Source organism: Pituophis catenifer, unplaced genomic scaffold (genome assembly GCF_029215685.1).
Source record: "Pituophis catenifer annectens isolate HBS135680 unplaced genomic scaffold, rPitCat1.0.hap2 SCAF_16, whole genome shotgun sequence".
In the NCBI taxonomy this organism is placed as follows: Eukaryota; Metazoa; Chordata; class Lepidosauria; order Squamata; family Colubridae; genus Pituophis; species Pituophis catenifer.
Window position 1 is genome coordinate 9,442,077 of NW_027256896.1, and position 23,406 is coordinate 9,465,482.

A 23,406-nucleotide genomic window follows, 5' to 3' on the forward strand; every position below is an offset into this window, starting at 1 on the left:
TGTGTGTGTGCGTGCGAAGATTGTTAAGATAGTACAGTATGCGCTGATAATGACTAAGACAGATTGTAAGTCAGTTTCTCCAAGGCCCTTGTAACTTTGAACTGTCATTGAACGAAGAATTGTTGGCCGAGGTGGCTAGGAAATTTGGGGAGTTGAAGGCCACAACCTTGAGTTGCCAAAGATTGAGACATCCCTGATATAGGGTCTATGGAGCCACGGTGGCGCAGTGGTTAGAGTGCAGTACTGCAGGCTACTACTTCTGACTGCCGGCTGACTGCAATTTGGCAGTTCAAATCTCAACAGGCTCAAGGTTGACTAAGCCTTACATCCTTCCGAGGCGGGTAAAATGAGGACCCCAAATTGTTGGGGGCCACATGATTCTGTAAATCACTTACGGAGGGCTGTAAAGGGCTGTAAAGCGGTATATAAGTCTGAGTGCTATTGCTATTGTCCGTCCTTCCTTCCCTCCCTCCCTCCTTCCTTCCTTCCCTCTGCCAGCATGTCTAAGTGCTATTGCTCTTCCTTTTCCCCATCCTTCCTTCCTTCCTTCCTTCCTTCCTTCCTTCCTTCCTTCCTTCCTTCCTTCCTTCCTTCCTTCCGCCAGCAGGTCTAAGTGCTATTGCTCTTCCTTTTTCCCTCCCTCCCTCCCTCCCTCCCTTCCACCAGCAGGTCTAAGTGCTATTGCTCTTCCTTTTCCCCTTCCTTCCTTCCTTCCTCCCTCCCTTCCTTCCTTCCTTCCTTCCACCAGCAGGTCTAAGTGCTATTGCTCTTCCTTTTTTCCTCCCTCCCTCCCTCCCTCAGTGCACAGTGGTTAGAATGCAGCATTTCAGGCTAACTGCCCACTGCCAGGAGTTCGATCCTGACCGGTTCAAGGTTGACTCAGCCTCCCATCCTTCCGAGGTGGGTAAAATGAGGAGCCAGATTGTTGGGGGCAAAGAGGCTGACTCTGTAAACTGCTTAGAGAGGGCTGTAAAAGCCCTGTGAAGCGGTATGTAGGTCTTAAGTGCTCTTCCTATTGCTATGACAATTCACCATGGCCAACTCGCATGACCAGCGTGCCACAGCCAACTCCCCATGGTCATCTTGCCACTGGACAACTCACTGCAGGGCAAGAGTTACACTAATATCAAATGGATGTGAAGGCGATCTGACTGCGACATCTGTCATCCCATTGATCGATCGCCAGGGTTGACTTGGCTGATCCGGCTGGCTAGGCAAGTGTCCCCTTCCTCCCTCACCGCTCCATATGTGTCCTTCCCAAAGCTGCGGACTCGGTGGAAGAGGGCGACCGTCCCAGATAGAAGGAGTGTACCGATCTTCAGTCAAGGGTACATGATAGCACTAATATCAAAGAAATGGTGGAATAGAATCATTAAGGAAAGGATGCAAAAAGAGGGACAGAACAAAATATGAATGGCAAAAATTAAAATATGTTTTTATTTATTTTAAATAATGAAATAGAACTGTTAGAATCATATCCTTACGATTTGTATTGATACGGTTTCCTGATTGCTTATTTGTACCCTATGACTATCATTAAGTGTTGTACCTTATGATTCTTGATGAACGTATCTTTTCTTTTATGTACACTGAGAGCATATGCACCAAAGACAAATTCCTTGTGTGTCCAATCACACTTGGCCAATAAAGAATTCTATTCTATTCTATTCTATTCTATTCTATTCTATTCTATTCTATTCTATTCTATTCTATTCCATTCCATTCCATTCCATTCCATTCCATTCCATTCTTCTATTCTATTCCTATTCCTATTCCTATTCTATTCTATTCTATTCTATTCTATTCTATTCTATTCTATTCTATTCTATTCTATTCTATTCTATTCTATTCCATTCCATTCCATTCCATTCCATTCCATTCCATTCCATTCCATTCTTTCCTAATTCTCTTCTCTTCTCTTCTCTTCTCTTCTCTTCTCTTCTCTTCTCTTCTCTTCTCTTCTCTTATTCTTTCTATTCTGTTCTGTTCTGTTCTATTCTGTTCTGTTACGTTGTCCCTTGGCGAGTTGGCTGCAATGAGTTGGCCATGGTGAGTCGGGCACAGCAAGTTGGCCCTGGCACGTTGTCCCATTCCCCCTGATGTAGCAAGTATAATGGTCGTCTATGAGTAGAAAGGCCCAATTAAAAACCCAATGGGCCCAGTAGGCTAATGAAATCGCTGCTTCTCATTTCCCCCCCAATTTATTTCTTGGGCTTGTTTGTGAGTTTTAAAATAATAATGTGGAGGAGAGGAACTTCTTAAGCAAAGACAGAATGTCCAAGGGGGGGAAAAATCGTTCTGCAGACTTGGAGCTGTGAACGGAACTCAGTTTCCGGAAGAGAATCCTAGCCTTCATTTCAGGAAGGGATTAAAAATCTGGTATCTAGGTGTGAAGTCAGGGTGGGACCGAATGAGCTGTTGAAAGCCAAGAGAGCAAAAACATTTCCTGCTTTTCTTGGAGAAAGAGAGAGGGAGGGAGGGAGGGAGAGAGAGATTCTGTTTTTCCCTTTTATTTCTTCCAATAAAGCAATTCACCCTGGGAGATTTATAATAAGGCTTACTTCATACTACGTCAGGGTACCATTGTTAACCTGATTGCAACTCTTTTTAAGCCTTTTTTATCTTTTTTTTTTTTTAAAAAAAATTAATAGGATCTTTTTGGAATCAAACCTGAAGCAGTGTTGCAGAGCTCCAGTTGACCATTTAACAGCCTGCATCTGCAAAAAAATAATAATAAATCTTCAGCTTGCAGTCTTCGTGTGAAAGCCGATCAATCAGATATTTGTTCAAGTTACAAAGTAGTGGCTCAGATACGAAACTGGTGCTATAAGTCTCTTTTTTGGGGGGGGGGCAATGTCCCGAAACCACTCCATAAATAAAATAAATCTTTTCCCCAAGGCTTGCTGATGCTCCGGTGTTGTCACTATTTTTGTTTAATGGCTGACTTTATGGAGCTTCTCTTGGGAACTTGACAGCTCTACCACGGAGATGCCTTCCGTGACGAACACTGTGTGTCATGCTCTTCTAGAGCCAATCTCAGAAAAAAAATACCTTTTTTCTGAGCAAACAGATTGTTTTAGAACAAGGTGGGTACCTCTTAGAACAGTGATGGCGAAGCTTTTCAGCACCGACTGCCGGCACTGAGTTGCTGTGGCCCACCAGTGGCCTGCGCGGATTGTGGCTGATCCCGACGACGAGGAGGCTGATGTAGTGTTGCGCCAGCAGCCTGTGCAGTCGGCGCTCGAGTCGGACAGCGAGGAGGCTGAAGAGGATGTGGTGCCAGAGGCAGAGACTCAGCCAGGGCCTTCAGAACCTCCAGAGGTTCCTTCAAGTGAAGAGAGTGAAGTGGAGGAGCCTCTCCTCAATGCTCGAGCACGCAGGGCTGCCAAAAGGCAGGAGTGGCTACTCAGGAGGAGGTCTCCTCAGGAGTAAGGCTTGGGGTTAATTGGCCACTCTCTTAGCCTATTTAAGTTCGCACACAGATAGCAAATGTTGCTGGAAACAACGCTTGGTCCTACGCAGAGCATTTTGAGAGTGTCTCTATAATTCATAGCAGGCTGATAAGGACATTTGTGGTTAAAGCCTGCATTTTGAAAGGGGTCTGTTTGTATTAAACGGAGTTTTTGGAGCTGTGTGTGTGCTACACTTCTTGGGACCCGTTGCTGGGGCAGAACATGAGTGCTGAAAAGGTTGCAAGGAAACGTTGCGCACGTGCTCGTCAGGACCACCCTCCGGAAAAGCCGAACTTCCAGGTTCTAGCACGCATGTGTGTCCGATGGTGCTGGCTGCCACGCATGCACAGGCTGGTTTCCGGCACTGCTGCACGCGCGAAGAGATCCTGCTCTAGAACAGCCGAACTCCCAGGTTCTGGCACGCATGCACGCCCGATGATCAGCTGGCTGCCGTGCATGCACAGGCCGGTTTTCGGCACAGCTGAGCGCGCGAAGGGATCGTGCTCCGGAAAAGTTAAACTTTCAGGTTCTGGCGCACATGCGCACACGACAGCTCACCGCCGTGCATGCGCGTGCCGGTTTTCAGCACTGCCGCGTCCCCTTTTGTGACTTTCTGACCAGCCAAGTCAATGGGGAAGCCAGATTCACTTAATGTTCTGCCCCAGCTACGGACCCCAAAGAACACAGCACACACAAAGTCCATTCAAACCTTAGTTTACTAAATAAACCAGTTTTTTACAACAACGGCTGTTAATTAACTGCATTAACAGCCGCCAAGAATTCAAAGAATAATAACTGAAAGCTTACTGTGGTTGGCAGAATGCCCAGAAGCAATTTGCAGGAAGCTGATAAGATAAGACGACACGAAGGTATGTGAACGAAGTTGTTCCCTGCAAATTGCTTCAGTCAGTGTTCCTCCTTAAATAGGCTAAGAGAGTGGCCAATTAGCTCCAAGTCTTACTCTTGAGGAGACTTCCTTCTGAGGAGCCACTCCTGCCTTTTGGCAGCTCTGCGCGCCTGTGCAGCAAGAAGAGGCTTCTCCTCTTCGTCCTCTTCACTTATGGGAGGTTCTGAAGGCCCTGGCTGAATCCCCACCTTTGGCACCACATCTTCTCCAGCCTCCTCATTGTCTGACTCAAGTGCCAGCTGCACAGGCTGCTGGCGCATCACCACACCAGCCTCCTCGCTGTCGGAATCAGCTACTAGCTGCACAGGCCGCTGACGGGCCACAACACTTAACAACCAGGTTACTAACTTAACAATTACATGGGTTCACTTAACAAATGAGGCAAGAAAAGTGGTAAAATGGAGCAAAACTCACTTAACAAATGTTAGTAACATAAATTTGGGGGCCAGTTGTGATCGTAAATCAACGACTACCTGTAATATGCCCTCTGGAACGAGCTGCCCCCGGAGATACGGAGGATTCCAGATTTACGTACTTTCCGCCGGGCCCTCAAGACTTTTTTATTTCAACAAGCCGGGCTGGCCTAACTTCTCCAATTGCTTAATTTTAATTTGAATTTTAAAAGGGGTATTTTAATTGTTGGGCCAAAATTGTTTAATATGTTTTTTAAACTGTTCTTAAATTTTTGTACTCTGTGTGTTTACCTTTGGCTGTTCACCGCCCTGAGTCCTTCGGGAGAAGGGCGGTATATAAATTTAAATAAATAAATAAATAAAATAAAATATACTACCTGTATATACGTAGCTGGTCCTTGACTTATGACCACCATTGAGCCCAGACTTTCCATTGCTAAGTAAGACATTTATTAGGTGAGGGTTTTCATTTTACAGTTGTTAAGTGAATTACGATAGTTATTAAATTAATAATAACTTAATTAAGTGAATGTGATTTTCCCATTGACTTTGGTTGTCAGAAGGTCGCAAACAGGGATCACATGACCCTGGGACACTGCCACCGTCATAAGTACATGCCAGTTGCCAAGCATCCAAATTTTGATGACCTGATCATGCTGCAGCCAATCATAAGTGTGAAAAATGGTAATTTTTCCCCAGTGTTTGTTGCAACTTTGAATGGTCACTTAAATGAATGGTCATAAGTCAAGGACTACCTGTAACTGTATTGCTTCTCTCTCTTACAGCCCAAGTGGGGAAAACATCCTTGATCATGGCTCTGGTGGGGGAGGAGTTCCCTGAAGAGGTGAGTACAGGTGGCTGTTTGTTGCTGTTATTCTGCCTTACTATCTTATTCTTATTCTTGTAGCATTGAAACTTTCCCATAGCAATTTATAAGCAGGACAAACAATGTAAAGAAAAGTGCACTATGACATACAAAGGGACGCGGTGGCTCAGTGGCTAAGACGCTGAGCTTGTCGATCGAAAGATCGGCAGTTCAGCGGTTCGAATCCCTAGTGCCGTGTAACGGGGTGAGCTCCCGTGACTTGTCCCAGCTTCTGCCAATTTAGCAGTTCGAAAGCACGTAAAAAAAATGCAAGTAGAAAAATAGGGACCACCTTTGGTGGGAAGGGAACAGCGTTCCGTGCGCCTTTGGCGTTGAGTCATGCCGGCCACATGACCACGGAGACATCTTCGGACAGCGTTGGCTCTTCGGCTTTGAAACAGAGATGAGCACCGGCCCCTAGAGTCGGGAATGACTAGCACATACGTGCATGGGGAACCTTTACCTTTATGACATACAATCAAAGAATAAATCTCAAGGATCCTTCTTGCCAGACGGTAATGACTCTGGATGGTGGTTTTTGTTTTGTCGACTATCTTGAAATCTAGAATGCTGTACATGAGGAAAGTACCCAGATAAATTCAGACAAGCTTTTATCGTCTGAGTTATGCCAGAGATAACCCTTTTCTCCCCTCAGGTTCCTCCTCGGGCCGAAGAGATCATCATTCCTGCAGATGTCACTCCTGAGAAAGTCCCCACCCACATTGTAGATTATTCAGGTAGGTCACGGGTATAACTATTCTTTTTTTTAAAAATTGTTTTACAACAACAACACAACATACAAAACACAAACACACAGTATGTGTTTCTTTTTACGTATCAGTTTCATTCCTCTACATTTCCCATTTTTCTTATCCTTTATTATCTTTATCGTCCCTTTATTTCCAGTTTTATTCATTTACAGTATTTCACACTTTTGTCACATCACTTATTCACTTTTACTTTCCCTAATCTCGAGCCAGTCGTACCACTTAATCCATACTTGATAATATTCTGTATCTTCCTTTTATTTCTTTTCGTTCATTTATCCATCTCCGCACAGTCCAGGATTTTCTTAATTGTTTCTTCCTCTGTTGGTACCTTTTCGTTTTTCCAGGACTGTGCGTAGACTGTCCTTTGCCGCTGTAATTATATGCAAAATCAAATATCTAATTTCTTTACTGTAGGTTCTGTTCAATATCCCCAGTAAAAAAGTCTCTGGTTTCAAATCCACATTGTAACCAATTATCTCTTCTATCCAACTTCTAATTTTAGCCCAATATTTTTTCGCCTTAGGACATGTCCACCAGAGATGGTAATATGTTCCGGGGACATTTTTTACATTTCCAACAATTTGGAGAGTTGTTAGGAGACATTTTAGCAAGCTGTACTGGTGTAAAATGCCATCTGTAGAACATTTTTAACTGGTTTTCCTATACGGGTATAACTATTCTAATAGCAATTCCTTTATAAAAGTTACTGCATTACATTCTTGATTAAATTATCTTTCCATTGATACATAATTGTACGGTATTACTCCCAAAATAAAAAGTGGTGTTATTAGCTAGTTTTAGAAAGTACACTTTTCCCAAAAGGTTTCCACAATTTTGGTCCATGCTGTATGGTGGATAGGATGCTTCTCACTTTGCACATGTCTGAAAGATTGTATGTCCTTTTTCTTTCTCCTTTTAGAAGCCGAACAGACGGAAGATGAGCTCCAAGAAGAGATTGCCAAGGTGATCTGAGGTCTGGAGGGGTGGGCTGGACTTGGAGAGCTCCCCTCCCTCTCTTTGCCTTCCTGATCCTGGACATCAAAACACTTTCCAAATCCCACCCAAAGCCTGGTGGGAATTAACCTGATCCGTTTATCTTTGTTTCATTTGTGCTGGTCAGCAGTAGCGCTATGGGGGTTTAACCTACCAGTTTAAGAGAGAACCAGGTGTCAGGTTTCGATGCTATCTCAAAATAAATGAATTTCCAAACTGCCGATCTTTGAGGAAATTTTCTCTTTATTGAGCATAGTGATCTGTCCCTGGCTCTTTCGCGGTCAGCACTGACCTTTGCCCCCCAAGCCCTCCCTTTCCGATCCCCAATTCTCTGCGTCTCATTGGCTATCTTCCAAGCCACTCTCCTCATCCCATCTCCGTCAGATCACAGGAATGTCCCCCCCCCCCTCCTCCCATCTCCGAGGAAACAGAATCTTCAAAGGAATTAAGTAGGCAAAAGTTCAAGCTTCTCCTCTCCTTTAATATGTCAGCGCTGGAACGCTGACACCAGGCAGGAGAAGACTGGGGGGAGTTAGCAGGCCCAGAAGTTCCTACCTCTTTGCAGAGAGCATGGATCACTTAGCTTCAGCAGGGTTACCACATATGCAGCTGTGTTGCCGTGGGAAGCGATGTCATAAAGCACAATGAACATTTCAGTTGCAAAGGGGGACATAACTCCCTACAGATGGAGAAAAAGAAAGAAGAGGGACTCGACCAGTGGTGGAATTCAAATTTCCTTACTACCAGTTCTGTGGGCGTGGCAGGGGAAGGATACTACAAAATCTCCATTCCCACCCCACTCCAAGGAAAGGATACTACAAAATCCCCATTCCCACCCCACTCCTAGGGAAGGATATTGTAAAATCTCCATTCCCACCCCACTCGGGGGACAGCCAGAGGTGGTATTTGCCGGTTCTCTGAACTACTCAAAATTTTCGCTACCGGTTCTCCAGAACCTGCTGAATAGCATCCCTGGACTTGACCTATATTCCAAAGACAGGCGAAGCAGCAATGGGTGGAAACTAATCAAGGAGAGAAGCAACCTAGAACTAAGGAGAAATTTCCTGACAGAACAATCAACCAGTGGAACGACTTGCCTCCAGAAATTTTGAATGCTCCAAGAAGAGACTGGACAACCAATTTGTCTGAAATGGTATAGGATCTCCTGCTTGAGTGGGCGGGTTAGACTGGAAGACCTCCAAGGTCCCTTCCAACTCTATTATTCTGAGAAGCAGCATATTAGAGAGTAAGATCTCAATTTTGGCCCCACTAGATGGATCAGGCCAAGAATCTCATCTCCAGAGGAAGGCTAAAACTACTTTTATTGAGATCGGCAACAGTAACAAGATCTTGCAAGTTTGATTGTTCTGTGCCCCCTCTTCCTTCTTGTGTTCCCTATGAATCGGAGAGGAAAGTGCTCGGATATCTTCCAGATGTTATCTCACAGTTCTGGATTTTTTTTAAAAAAAAAATGGCCCCTTTTACCTGGGTAAAAGTTCCTCCATATTTCTGTCAAGGTCATCTTTCTACACTCAGCAAAACTGTCTCTTTGCCAGGCTGGTAGTCCTAAGTGGAGGGCATTGTTGAAATGTGCCAACTCACTAGAGCAGTGGATCAAACTTATAGTTAGCTCTTGTCGATGGTGCTAAACCAACATTGGGATGCAAGTTCTTGGCAACAAAAATAATCTGGAGAGGAGCTTTGAGATGGAGATTTCCATGTGTGTCAACCAGGGGTGAAATCCTCCCGGTTCGGACCGGATCGGGCGATCCGGTAGCGATCGTGGCAGGTGGTTCGGAGAACCGGTAGTGATGGCGCGAGGCTCCGCCCACCCACCTGTGTGTCCTTACTTCCTGGTTTTAACCAGGAAGTAATGTGTTTTTTACGGCGAGCTCACGGTGTAAGAGCTCACGGCGCATGCTCTTCTGAACTGATAAGGACGGTAAATAGATTTCACCCCTGGTATCAACTCTGAATCGAACCTGGCTGAAGCCATCTTTTGCTGCTTCATAGTTGCCATGCACTTTGGGGGGGGGAGGGAAGTAAATAGGCTGGCTCGCAAAAGAGAACCAAGGTCATCCCAACAGGTGGCAGTTGAAGGAGGAAAGGAGTGAGCAAGGAACCCGCCAACTGTTTTTAATTGGACAGTGTGATTTGTGACACTTGGGAAGGGAAACCGTTACTCTTTTAATTCTGCTATCGCGGGAAACTTTCAGAGTTGGTTTTCACTAGCTGTGCCGATACGATGTATCCAATAAACATGTTCTTTGAGGTATCTTCCTGTTGTGGTCTGCCGGCAGCCTGTGGAGCTGGCAGCAGTGTCGGACAGTGTGGAGGCTGGGGAGGAACATGGACCAGTCCTGGAGTCTGGGGAAGGCTCGGACGAGGGCTCTCCGTCGGAGGCAGAGATGGGGCCAGGGCCATCTGGGAGTTATGCACGGACTCCGGAGCCTCCAGAGTCTGACATCAACAAGGCAGAGGAACAGGGTGAGCCTGTTCCTAGTGCGCGCATGTGTAGAGCTGCCAGAAGGCAAGAACAGTTAAGACAAAAGGAGCGACTCGGGAGTAAGGCTTGGAGATGATTGGGCCCTCCCATAAGACATAAAGGTGGAGCAAAGGGACATGAGCCTTTGCAGGAAGCAACTTTGTTCGTTCTGGTCAGTTTAAACTCTGAAGCTCCGTTTTGACTGTGCTCTGTTTGGCCTTGCAAAGCTAATTGGCAATTAATTCTTTGGCAGCGTTTCAAGGAAGATAAAGTTGGGTGCTTATCAGCCTGATCCCGAAAGACTGTGGCAGACTTCTGTCGAACTATTCACAAACTGCTTGGGACTCATCACGGGCTGTGAATGAACAGAATTCACAGCCGTCTCAATAAAAGAGGTTTTTTGGGAACTAAAATTGTGATTTATGCTTTCTCAGGAAGCCTAGGTCAGAACACTTCCCGCCTCAGAGTTCTGATTTCTTTGGATGCGTTACTTGGAACCCTGACATTAAACCAGCTCTGAAAGTTTCCCGCGATTATAGCATAATGTGTTCGTTAAAGCTGACAATGCGTTTGTTAGAGCTCCCCCCCCCCACTTTTCTCCCTTGCAGGCCAACGTGGTGTGCATGGTCTATGATGTCACAGAGGAGGCCACCATTGACAAGGTAACCCCAGCGGGCCTCTTAGCTGCCCATCCGCAAGTCCCCCATTGTACTGCTTCTCCCTGCTTTGACTTTCCTAGGCAAGGCCCTATGAATGTCCATGACTTCTTCTCAGTATCTCATGACATTTCTTTGAAGGGCATCTACTGCATTGGATGGGGGTGGATCTCGGCTGGAGCTGGTGGGAAAAGACTTGGGTGTCGTCTCCTCAAGGGCTTATTTCTTAAAAATTGGGGAATGAGTTAGGGGTGCAGGGATTCTCTTCGCCTACTTGCTTTTTCCCTTCCTTGCTTCCCTAGATTCGGACAAAATGGATTCCAATGGTGAATGGTGGCATTGAGAGGTGTGCCAGGTATCTATTGTCCTACAGGGTGGGTTAGGATGCTTTAGGATCTTGTGGGTCTCTGTTAATAAATCCCTTTGGGGTAGCTGCTCAGTGGCGCAGCAGCTTCTGGACACTGGATTTGTCGGCCAGTGAGCCCTTCTCCCCATGCCATCCCACCCCACCCCACCTCCAGAGGAGAGGGATGGATGATGAGAGATGAAAGAGAGATTGTGGATGGAAGATAGATAGATAGATAGATAGATAGATAGATAGATAGACAGACAGACAGACAGACAGACAGACAGACAGACAGACAGACAGACAGACAGATAGATTGATAGACTGGATAGAGAAAGAGATGAGAGAGAGATTATGGATGGATGATAGATAGAGATAGACTGATAGATTGATAGCCTAGATAGAGAAAGAGAGAGAAATGAGAGTGAGATGATGGATGATAGAATTGATACATATGAGAAAGAGAGAGAGATTATGGATGGATTATAGGTAGGTAGCATAGATAGATAGATAGATAGATAGATAGATAGATAGATAGATAGATAGACAGACAGACAGATAGACAGACAGATAGACACAGACAGACAGACAGACAGACTGATAGATTGATAGACTGGATAGATGAGAGATGATGGATGATAGAGAGAATTGATACATATGAGAGAGAGATGATGGATGGATGAGAGAGAGAGAGAGAGAGAGAGATTGATAGACTGGATAGAGAGAGATGAAAGAGAGATGATGGATGGATGGATGATAGATGGATGGATTTTCTGCCGCTTTAACTACAGCCTCTCCCATCCTTGATATGTCTCTCCCAAATGTTTCTTCTTTCCAAGGATCCCCATCATTCTTGTGGGAAACAAGTCCGACCTGCACACCGGGAGCTCCATGGAAACCATCCTGCCCATCATGAACCAGTTCTCTGAGATCGAGACCTGCGTGGAGGTGAGGAACTGTCCAGATGTTGGCAGGGAAATAGTACATACCTTTGATTTGGGGTAACGGAAAACTCCTTTATTGACAGGGGACCACAACACCCCTGGGCCACGGCCCGTTATTCCGGAGGGGAGGAGGGGGAAATGGGACAACTTCACACAGCCAACTTTCTGCGGCCAATTCACCACGGCCCACTTGCCTTGGGCACAGCTCGCTGCAGGACAATTGAGCAATTCTATTTCACCATTTAAAATAAATAAAGGTGGTTTTGATTTTTGCCATTCGCATTTCACTCTGTCCCTCCTTTAATGATTCTATTCCACCGTTTCTTTGATATTAGTGTAACTCTTGTCCCGTACCGAGTTGTCTTGTGGCAAGATGGCCCTGTGGCGGGTTGGCCATGGCGAATTGTCATAGACCCCACTACCAAGCCTTGAGCTGTTCGGAACCAGGTTGTGGAAGTGGCGGGCAAGGGTCTGCATGTTCGTTCCATTGGTGTGAGCGGCGGGCGTGCATGCCCACCGGTTCTGCAAACGGAGTTGCGTGTGTGCCCACCACTCGCATGGAACCAGGGGCGGGCTGCTGTGGGTTTGCAGGGTTTTTTTTTTTTTAATTTAATTTATATGCCGCCCTTCTCCGGAGACTCAGGGCGGCTTACAATGCATTAAGCAATAGCCTTCATCCTTTTGTATATTTATACAAAGTCAGCTTATTGCCCCCACAAACTGGGTCCTCATTTCACCTACCTTAGAAAGGATGGAAGGCTGAGTCAACCTTGAGCCTGGCGAGATTCGAACCTGCAGTAATTGCAGGCAGCTGGTCTTAATAACAGGGTGCTTTAGACCATTGTACTACCAAGGCCCTTCGGGAGAACCTCTAGCTAAGATTCTGTGCAGTTTGGAGAACCCCCAAATCCCATTCCTGGCTGTGCCTGCGCACCCCACCCCTCCCAGGAGTCCCCACCCAGTCCGTTTTGGATGCAGGTAAGTGCAGGGTGTGTGCAGAGGCTCCGAGAGGGCAAAAAACGAGCCTACCGAAGGCTGGACGTTTCCGGCCTCCAGAGGGCCTCCGGCGCCTGGGGAGGCTGTTTTCGCCCTCCCAGAGGCTCGAGGAAACCCTCAGAGCCGGGAGAGGGCAAAAACGCCCCGCCCCCGTGGTGCAGGAGGCCAACTAGGCCACGCCCACCATGGCCATGCCCACCCAGCAACTGGGCAGAGAACCCCTTGCTAAAATTTTTGAAGCCCACCCCTGCGTGGAGCCATCCCTTCTCCCCCCAATCCAACAGACCGCAAAGCCGGAAAGTTTGAGGAACTCTGCTTTACGAGAGTTGAACTAGAAACGTGTCCACTGATTTAGCGGTAGTATGTATTTTGCATCTAAAAGACCCCATATTTAGGCCACCGATTCCTCAGCTTTTTCTCCTTTCTGATGATACCACATCAACATTTTTCTTTCAGTAGGAATTGGAAGGAAAGAGGCTTCGCTTTTAGTCTCTTTAATTTGAGCCTGTTTTCATAGCCAGCCTCAGAAGGAGAACTTTGAGTGTCGTTTCAGTAGGCCTGTTTTATTTACCTAGGAGCAAATGAATCAGCTTCTCTTTCCCTCTTTCCACACCAGTGTTCAGCAAAGAACCTGAAAAACATTTCTGAGCTCTTCTACTATGCCCAGAAAGCTGTTCTTCACCCAACTGCCCCTCTCTATGATCCAGAGGAGAAACAGGTAAACATCTGCCTGATAATGTTGCAAGAATAGAATAGAAGAGAGTAGAGTAGGAATAGAATAGAATAGAATAGAATAGAATAGAATAGAATAGAATAGAATAGAATAGAATAGAATAGAATAGAATAGAATAGAATAGAATAGAATAGAATAGAATAGAATATTGGAATAAAGAATAGAATGGAATAATATTGGAATGGAGAATAGAAAATTGGAATGAATGGAATAGAATAGAATATTGAAATGAAGAATAGAATAGAATATTGGAATGAAGAATGGAATGGAATGGAATGGAATGGAATGGAATGGAATGGAATGGAATGGAATGGAATAGAATAGAATAGAATAGAATAGAATAGAATAGAATAGAATAGAATAGAATAGAATAGAATAGAATAGAATAAAAGAGAATATTGGAATGAAGAATGGAATGGAATGGAATGGAATGGACTAGAATAGAGCAGAGTAGAGTAGAATAGAGAATAGAGTAGAATAGAATAGAATAGAACAGAACAGAACAGAACAGAACAACAGAACAGAACAGAATAGAATAGAATAGAATTCTTCATTGGCCAAATGTGATTGGACACACAAGGAATTTGTCTTTGGTGCATGTGCTCTCAGTGTACATAAAGAAGAAAATAAAATATATTTGTCAAGACTCATAAGATACAACAATGATAGTTATTAGGATACTAAAAAGCAATCAAATCATACTAGGAAACAATAAAAACCATGTAAGTCATAAAGATACAAGCAGCACGGATAGAGCCATAAGTGGGAAGAGATAGGTACAAGTAAGGATGAGGAGAAGAATAGTAATACAGTCTTAGTAGTTAATTTGACAGTGTTGAGGGAATTAGTTGTTTAGCAGGAGTGTTGGCATTCAGGAAAAAACTGTCCGTGTAGTATAGTAAGAGCAGGCAGGCCTGGAATCCGTTTAGACAAGCTTGCGTGAACTTCTGGTAAGTAAATTTCATGAAAGAAAAATGAAAATGAGTGTATCGGCATCTACTTCATATTCCCTCTCTTTAAAATCGCACCTCTTTTGTTTTTCGCTTCTGTCCATTTCAGTTAAGGCCAGCTTGCGCCAAAGCGCTCACTCGCATTTTTACCATGTCCGATCAGGATAACAATCAGATCCTAAGTGATGAAGAACTGAACTATTTCCAGGTACCGTGTTGTTGTCAACGGGGGTTGGTGGTGGGGGGGAAGAAGCTGGAAATTTTTGTGTATTCTTGGAGCATCAAGAGAGCCTCAGATCCTTATGCTTTCAATAGGCATAGATTGGGCAGATAGTCCTCGACTTACAACCACAATTGAGCCCAAAAGTTTCTGTTGCTAAGCAGAACATTTCTTTAAGTGAGTTTTGCCCCATGTTACCAACTTCCTTGCCACAGTTGTTAAGTGAATCACTGCAGTTGTCTTTTGACTGTATTGGTTACATTATTAAAAGGGACTGTTTTAAATTTCTTAAACGGCGAATTCCTGCTCAATCCTGTAAGTTTCTACGCCATTTGGTTAAACTTAAATGCAAGATTGCCTGCGAACGTGTGAAGATTACGTTTTACGCAAAGTGTATTCTTGTTCTGCCTCAGCTACGGACCCCAAAGAATGCAGCACATACAAAGTCTGTACAAACCTTAGTTTACTAAAATAAAATCAGTATTTTTTTTTTCAAACAAAGGCTGTTAATTAAACTTTCTTAACAGCCTGCAAGAATCCAAAGAATAAATAATCTTAATTTTACTATGGTTGGCAGAAAGACCAGAAGCAATTTGCAAAGAACTAAGATCAAGGCACGAAGGAGAGTGAACTAAGTTGTTCCTTGCAAATTGCTTCAGTCGGTGTTCCTCCTTAAATAGGCTAAGGGAGTGGCCAATTAGCCCCAAACTTTACTCTCGAGGAGACCTCCTCCTGAGGAGCCACTCCTGCCTTTTGGCAGCTCTGCGCGCCCGTACATCGAAAAGAGGCTCCTCTTCACTTATGGGAAGGCCCTGGCTGAATCCCCGCCTCTGGCACCACATCTTCTCCAGCCTCCTCATTGTCTGACTCGAGTGCCAGCTGCACAGGCTGCTGGCGCAGCACCACACCAGCCTCCTCGCTGTCCGAATCAGCCACCAGCTGCACAGGCCGAGTACGGGCCACAACAATTCTCAGAACATCTGTTGGCACCAAATCTGATGCCCCCGACTGGATATGTTGACATTTGTAACATCAAGGGAGCTTCAGGTCCTTATGCTTTCTATAGGCATAGTCCTTTAATGGCAGTACAGATAGTCCTTGACTTATGACCACAATTGAGCCCAGAATTTCTGTTGCTAAGCAGAAGATATGTTTTAAGTGAGTTTTGCTCCATGTTACGATCTTTCTTGCCACAGTTGTTAAGTGAATCACTGTGCTTGGTAAGTTAGTAACATGGTCGTTAAGCGGATCTGGGCTTCCTCATTGACTTTGCTCATCAGAAGGTTGCAAAAGGGGATCGTTGGGACCCCGGGACACAGCAACGGTCGTAAGTGTGAGCCAGTTGCCAAGCATCTGGATTTTGATCACATGATCACGGGGAGGCCGCAGTGGTCGTAAGTTTGAACAACGGTCATAAGTTGTGGCTTCAAACAGTCATTCAATGACCTGCTGTAAATGAATGACTACCTTGTTTCTCCTAAAATAAGACACCCCCTGATAATAAGCCCAATCAGGCTTTTGAGCGCATGGAAATAAGGCCAAGCACTTATTTCAGGGTTCAAAAAAATATAAGACAGGGTCTTATTTTCGGGGAAACACGGTATCTATCTATCTATCTATCTACCCTGTTTCCCCCAAAATAAGACATCCCCTGATAATAAGCCCAATCGGGCTTTTGAGCACATGGCAATAAGGCCAAGCGTTTTTTTCAGGGTTCAAAAAAAATATAAGACAGGGTCTTATTTTCGGGAAAACACAGTATCTGCATTCCAGATCTGAAAGCAATTTCCAGACATCACTTGATTCCTCAGTCATTGACTTTGAGAGAATTTGGAATATGCTGAGCCGAATATGGAACATCCCATCTTTCCAACAGCAGCTGAGCTGTTACTTTCTCTCTGAGTCAATCTGACGCTTCTATTTGTTCTTTATGGATAGACCTGTCCAAAGATCGTATTCAGCCGGTTCGGACCAATTCAAACGAACTGGTAGCAGCAACTGCCCGGCGTAATGCCGTCCTATTTAGCCACGTTTTCAAGGCTGAGCGCATGCGCGGAAGACACACGCACACGAGCAGAGCGAACATGCGCGCGGGGGGCAAATTGGTGGTAAGAATATGTAAAACCCACCGCTGGACCTGTCCCATTTTGTGACTGATCTCCTTGCTTTTCTTGGGAAGTAGAAGTCCTGCTTTGGAAACCCGTTGGCTCCTCAGGCTCTGGAAGATGTAAAAATGGTGGTGTGGAAGAACACAACAGATGGTGTCCAGGACAATGGCCTTACACTCAACGGTAAGTCCAAGCAATCCGTTCCTCTTTAAGTAGCTGGCCCTGGAAATGGTATTAAAAAAAGGATGTTGAGACTCTAGAAATAGAGTGCAGGGAAAAGCAACAAGGATGACGGAAGGCTAAAACATACGAGGAACGGTTGCAGGAATTGGGTATGTCTGGTTTAATGAAAAGAAAGAGTAAGGATGATATGGTAGCAGTGTTCCAATATTTGAGGGGCTGCCACAAAGAAGAGGGGAGGCAATCAATGGTGGGTTGCCCCTGGTTCGGACCGGTTTGCAAGAACCGGTAGTAAAACCAGCGGGAGGCTCCGCCCACCGACCCCGATATCATCAGGATACTTCTGCACATGTGCAGAAGTGTGAGCGAGCGAAGCAAGCGCACACACGCCGCCCAGTTGCAAACCGGTAGTAAAGGTAAGTAGAACCCACCCCTGGAATCAACCTATTCTCCAAAGCACCCCAAGGCAGAAGCAATGGGTGGAAACTAATCAAGGAGAGAAGCAACCTTAGAACTAAGGAGAAATTTCCTGCCAGTTGAAATTAATCAGTGGAACAACTTGCCACCAGAAGTTGTGGGTGCTCCAACACTGGAGGTTTTGAAGAAGAGATTGGACAACCGCTTGTCTGACATGGTATCATGTGTCGGGCAGGTGTCAGCAACCTGCGGCTCTGGAGCCGCATGCGGCTCTTGGGGCCCTCTGCTGTGGCTCCCTGTTGGGTGATCCCACCACTGGCTGGGCCCGCCCCTCGCCCTCCCCCTCCGCCAGTCACTCCTTGCCTGGCCTGAGAAGGTAAGGGTGAACAGCGAGAGATGGAGAAGCAATGGAAAAGTAGACACAGAGAGAGAAAACGGGGAGGGAGGGGAGAGAGAGAGAAAGAGATGTCAAAAGGATTTTGTGGTCTCCTGTTGTTTCGATGAAGAAAGACGCGTAGGCAGGATGATGATTCACTGGAAGGCCCCTCGGTGTGAAGGTACCTTGGGGAAGGCACACTCACCCCATCCAGAAGACTTCCTTTTATTGTCATTTTACAACTCATGGCAAAACATCAATCAACGTTTACTTGTCCTGATTGGCTAAAGAAAGCTCGTGAATTCCATGTGGATCCCTCGTGTTTCCCTCATGTTATTTCCTGTGACAGACAATTGCCTACGTGTTGGGCCCCCATGCCTTGTATATCTGAGATAAGGTCTCTGCCAGACATCCTGTCTTTACATTCCTGAGGAGATTAAGACTTTATGTTAATGTTGTTACTCAGCACGGTTTGCCGATTACTGAGATAACACCATCTCCACAGTCTCCAATCTTTTTTAACAACCGGTTCTCTGTCCTAATGACCGTCTAAGTAGGCATGGCTAGGGAGTCATGTGACCGGTGGAAGTGAGTGACATCGAGTTGGCCACACCCACCCAGGTTTTGTGGCTCCCGGTGTTTTCTTTTCTGTGGGAAACGGGTGCAAATGGCTCTTTGAGTGTTTAAGGTTGCAGATCCCTGTTATAGGGTTTCTTGCCTGAGCAGAGGGTTGGACCAAAAGTCCTCCAAGGCCTCTTCCATCTCTGTTATTCTGTTGTGTTCTGTTCTGTTGAGGTTGAGAAGACTCAACGCTGTCCCTATGGGGTAGCTTGGCTGTAGCTGCCTCCTCTGAATGATATTCTTGGGCCTGCCCGCTTGTTTCTCCCCAGGCTTCCTTTTCCTCAACACCCTCTTCATCCAGAGAGGGCGTCACGAGACTACATGGACCATTCTCCGCCGCTTTGGCTATGACGATGCCCTGGAGCTGACCGATGACTATCTCTGCCCAGTGTGAGTCAGCCTGAACTCTCCTGGATTTTTAGGTTCCTGTAAAAGAGAGGCAAGACACGCGGTGTCTCAGTGGCCAAGACGCTGAGCTTGTCGATCGAAAAGACGGCAGTTCAGCAGTTCGAATCCCTAGTGCCGCGTAACAGGGTGAGCTCCTGTTACTTGTCCCAGCTTCTGCCAACTTAGCAGTTCGAAAGCAGGTAAAAAAATGCAAGTAGAAAAATAGGGACCACCTTTGGTGAGAAGGGAACAGTGTTCCGTGCGCCTTTGGAGTTGAGTCATGCTAGCCACATGACCATAGAGACGTCTTCGGACAGCGCTGGCACTTCAGCTTTGAAACAGATGAGCACCGCCCCCTAGAGTCGGGGACGGCTAGCACATATGTGCGAGGGGAATCTTTACCTGTACCTTAAAAGAGAGGCAGTGCAGGAAGAGCCACGGTGGCGCAGTGGTTAGAGTGCAGTATTGCAGGCTACTTCTGCTGACTGCTGTCAAATTCGAAATTGACAGTTCGAATTTCACCAGGCACAAGATTAGACTCAGCCTTCTGAGGCCAATAAATGAGGACCCAGATCGTTGGGGGCAAGAGGCTGACTCTGTAAACCGCTTAGAGAGGGCTGTAAAAGTACTATAAAGCGGTATATAAGTCTAAGTGCTACTGCTATTGCTAGTACTCGACTTACAACAATTCATTTAGTGACTGTTCAAAGTTATGACTGCACTGAGAAAAGGGACTGATAGCCATTTTTCAGTTACAACCTTTGCAGTATATTTCCATGGTCAGGTGATCAAAATTCAGATGCTTGGCAACTGCTTCATATTTATGACTGTTGCAGTGTCCCGGTGTCATGTGATCCCCTTTTGTGACCTTCGGGCAAGCAAAATCAATGAGAAAGCCAGATTCACTTAACAACCGTGTTACCAATTTAACAACTGCAGTGATTCAGCAACGGTGGCAAGAAAGTTCATAAAACGGGGGCAAAACTCACTTAACAAAAGTCTCGCTTACCCACAAAAATATTAGGGTTCAGCTTTTGTGTCTGAATTTTAACCCCTGATCATGGGGATGCTGCAATGGTCGTAAGTGTGAAAAACGGCCACAAGTCACATTTTTCAGTGCCGTCGTAACTTTGAATGGTGACTCAATGAGTTGTAACTCGAGGACTACCCTTATTGCATTGCAATGCAGGGGTTTTTTTTAATTTTCTCGGGGTGGCTAATGGTTTGCAGTAGTTGGAAAAATTCATCGGACTGCAGATGCTACCTTAAATTCCGCTCTGATCTCCTTCAGGATCCGGGTACCCCAGGATTGTTCCACAGAACTCAACCACTTCGGGTATCAATTCCTGCAACGGATGTTTGAGAAACACGACAAGGTAAGCAGCGAACAGAACATCTTCGTTGCGTGTCGTGCGCTTTTCCCTCGCGTAGGGGCTGCATAATGGTTGAATCCCATATCTTGTCAGCGACCGGATCGCCAGTTCTGGCAAAGCGGTTGCGAGAGATGCCAGGAAAAGTCTTCGTCATTTAAACTATTTCTTTATTTTTGTTTGTTTGTCAAACATGTACAAGATAGCAGGTTTAAATATAAACATGGACATGTGTTGTGACCCAGGCCCAAGTAGTGAGTATTAAATAACAAACAGTTCCAAAACAAACAGACTTTATTAGAACAGCTGAGAATTAACTCATTCTCAGCGTAGTCCAAACTAAATTAAAGCAAATTCTTCAAAACACCATTCCTCAGTTTATCACCGACCTTGGGATAATTAGGCAAACTGCCAAAGGCTTTTCTTGGCAAAAGTTCAGAAGCAGAATATGCCGATAAGAAATGAATACAGTGAAACAAGAAGCAATTCTCTCAACGTTGTTTTCTAGCAAAGAGGCCAAGAGCCGTTGCTGGTCTTTTAAGCCTTATGGGAGGGGTCAATCATCTCTTGGCCTTCCTCCCGAGTCGTCCTCTCTGCTTTATCTGCTCCTGCCTTCTGGCAGCTCTTCTCATACGTGCACTAGGAACAGGCTCCTCTTGTTCCTCTGCCTCTCTGCTGTCAGCCTCTGGAGGCTCCGGAGTCTGTGCATCCCAGATGGCCCTGGCCCCATCTCTGCCTCCGACGCAGAGCCCTCATCTGGGCCTTCCCCAGCCTCCAGGACTGGCCCATGTCCTTCCTCAGCCTGCGGAGCTAATTAATGAGTTAATTCGCAGCTGTTCTAATAAAGTCTGTTTGTTTTGGAACTATTTGCGTGTAATACTACCTACTTGGGCCTGGGTCACAACACAGAGGCCCTCTCGGGCTGCTGTAGGCGTGGTGGTCTTGTCTGTAGCAAGGGAGAAGTTACGGGGAAGGGCACAGCACCCTAATCACTTTGGTAGCTGAGGTTTTTGAAGAAGCAGAGGGCTTCTCGGGCTTCTGTAGGCATGGTGGTCTTGTCGGTAGCAAAGGAGAAGCTAAGGGCAAGGTTTTGTAACTGAAGTTATCGAAGAAGCAGAGGCCTTCTCAGGCTGCTGTAGGCATGGTGGTCTTGTTGTCTGTAGCAAGGGAGAGCTGCCGTTCAGGGCCTGTTTCTGTCCTCTGGTTTGTAGGATCGTGACAGCGCCCTCTCGCCCGTCGAGCTGCAGAACTTCTTTGGTGTGTTCCCCTACATCCCCTGGGGACCTGAGCTCTACCACACGGTATGCACCACAGATAAAGGCCTGCTTTCCCTGCATGGATTCCTCTGCCAGTGGACGTAAGCGCAGCCTCTCTCTGCCTCCCGTCAGACCACTTCTCCTCCCTTCCCTGGGTGGCTTGGTCCTATAACAGATGTGCTTCTTTTTCTGTGCTTGGATTTTCCCCAGGCTCGTTGCCTACCTGGATGTCCATCGCTGCTTAGAACACTTGGGCTACCTGGGGTATTCCATCTTCTCTCAGCAGGACTCTCAGATTTACGCCATCACAGGTAAATCACCTGCTGAACCTCTCCTCTTTCTGAACTCAGGTGCGGTTAGCACAGTGGTCACCAACTGGTGGCCTGTGGACCACTGATGGTCCGTGAGAATTCTGGTGGTCCGCAGAAAAATTATTTACATTTTTTATATTGCACTAAATCAGGGGTCCTCAAACTACAGCCCCTGGGACAGATACGTGCAATGAACGTTTGTGTTACTGCAGAGAGTCTCCCCCTTTGGGGTCTTTTTGTGAGGGTCGGAGGGGGGCAGAAATTCTGACTCGGGGTCTGCTTCAGCCTCCTGGTGTGGAGCTTTGGGCAAAGGCTGGAGGGAAGAGCCGCTGGTGGTGAAGAGCCGGAGGGCTTCGTTCCAGTGGGACTGCATCATGGTCTGGAACTGGCTGACCATCTCAGCCTGCTGAGCCTCCAGGTGCCGGTACCTGGCTTTGCACCCCCACAGGTTTTCCCTCTGCTTGAAAAGCCTATGCTCCTAGTCCTCAGTGAGGTGCTTCTGCTGAGCCTCCTTCTCAATCAGATCCAATTTGAACTGAGCTGTTTTGCCAACTCTTTCTCATGGTGGCTGCTTAGCTCCAACAACTGCTTCCTGTTGGGGCCCTAAGGAGCCCGGGCGGGCAGGCAAGGAGGGGCTGGGAATGGAGGGGCAAGTAGAGGCTGGTGAGGCACCCCTTGATGTGAGTGACATTGAGTTGGCCCCGCCCACCCAGTCAGATGACCGGTCATATTATTGGTCCAGCAGATTTTAAATTATGAATTTAGTGGTCCCTGAGGTCTGAAAGGTTGGTGACCCCTGGGTTAGCACTCAACATAACAGGCAGTCCTCAACTTACAACGGTTCATTTACTCACCGTTCCATGTTACAGCGGCACTGAGAAAAATGGCTTCTGTTTTTCACACTTATCCATTGCAGCATCCCCGTAGTCATGAGATCAGATTTCAGATGCTTGGCAACTGATTCGTATTTATGACGGTTGCGGTGTCCTGGGGGTGTGTGATCCGCTTTTGTGACCTTCTGACAAGCAAAGTCAACGGGGATTCACTTAACAGCCGTGTGACTAACTTAGCAATTGCAGTGATTCACTTAACAACCGTGGCAAGAAAGGTCGTAAAATGGGGCAAAATTCACTTAACGACTGCCCCGCTTAACAACAGAACATTTGGGTTCAGTTGTGGTCTTAAGTTGAACTACGTGTACAGCCATCGTTTAGTGGCTGTTCAAAGTTACATAAGCACCGAAAAAGATGACTTACGACCAGTCCTTGCAGTTACGACCATCCTGCAGCATCCCCACGGTCACATGATCAAAATTTGGACACTGACATGTATTTACAATGGTTGCAGGTTCCCGGGGGTCACGTGATCCCCATTTGCAACCTCCCCAGCCAACTTCCAACAAAGCCAAGTAAAATGGGGGGGGGGACCTGGATTCACTTAATGACCGTCTGGCTCGCTTAACGACTGCAGTGAGCTCGCTTCGCAACCATGGCAGAAAGGTCATAAAATCAGACACAACTCTTTTAAACACCTTGCCTAGCAGTCGAAATTCTGGGGCCCCGTTGTGGTCGTAAATTGAGGACTACCTATAGCATGGGGGAACTGGAGACTCAGTCACCCCCTCCTCAGATCTGGCCAAAATCTCCAGAA

General features: G+C 46.2%; 1 protein-coding gene across 2 annotated transcripts in view; it reads left to right on the forward strand.

Annotated features, from left to right (window-relative positions):
* RHOT2 (ras homolog family member T2) overlaps nucleotides 1-23,406 on the forward strand; it is a 46,063-nt gene that overhangs the window by 6,503 nt on the left and 16,154 nt on the right. The window contains exons 2-14 of one of the 2 annotated variants that reach the window (XM_070955424.1): nucleotides 5,558-5,616; nucleotides 6,293-6,374; nucleotides 7,327-7,370; nucleotides 10,494-10,547; nucleotides 10,844-10,896; nucleotides 11,727-11,835; nucleotides 13,444-13,545; nucleotides 14,620-14,718; nucleotides 16,913-17,021; nucleotides 18,702-18,822; nucleotides 20,111-20,195; nucleotides 21,401-21,546; nucleotides 21,656-21,756. In XM_070955424.1, coding sequence (XP_070811525.1) covers nucleotides 5,558-5,616; nucleotides 6,293-6,374; nucleotides 7,327-7,370; nucleotides 10,494-10,547; nucleotides 10,844-10,896; nucleotides 11,727-11,835; nucleotides 13,444-13,545; nucleotides 14,620-14,718; nucleotides 16,913-17,021; nucleotides 18,702-18,822; nucleotides 20,111-20,195; nucleotides 21,401-21,546; nucleotides 21,656-21,756 — 1,164 coding nt within the window. The remainder of the gene's footprint in view (nucleotides 1-5,557; nucleotides 5,617-6,292; nucleotides 6,375-7,326; nucleotides 7,371-10,493; nucleotides 10,548-10,843; nucleotides 10,897-11,726; nucleotides 11,836-13,443; nucleotides 13,546-14,619; nucleotides 14,719-16,912; nucleotides 17,022-18,701; nucleotides 18,823-20,110; nucleotides 20,196-21,400; nucleotides 21,547-21,655; nucleotides 21,757-23,406) is intronic. The other variant, XM_070955425.1, reaches the window with a different exon arrangement.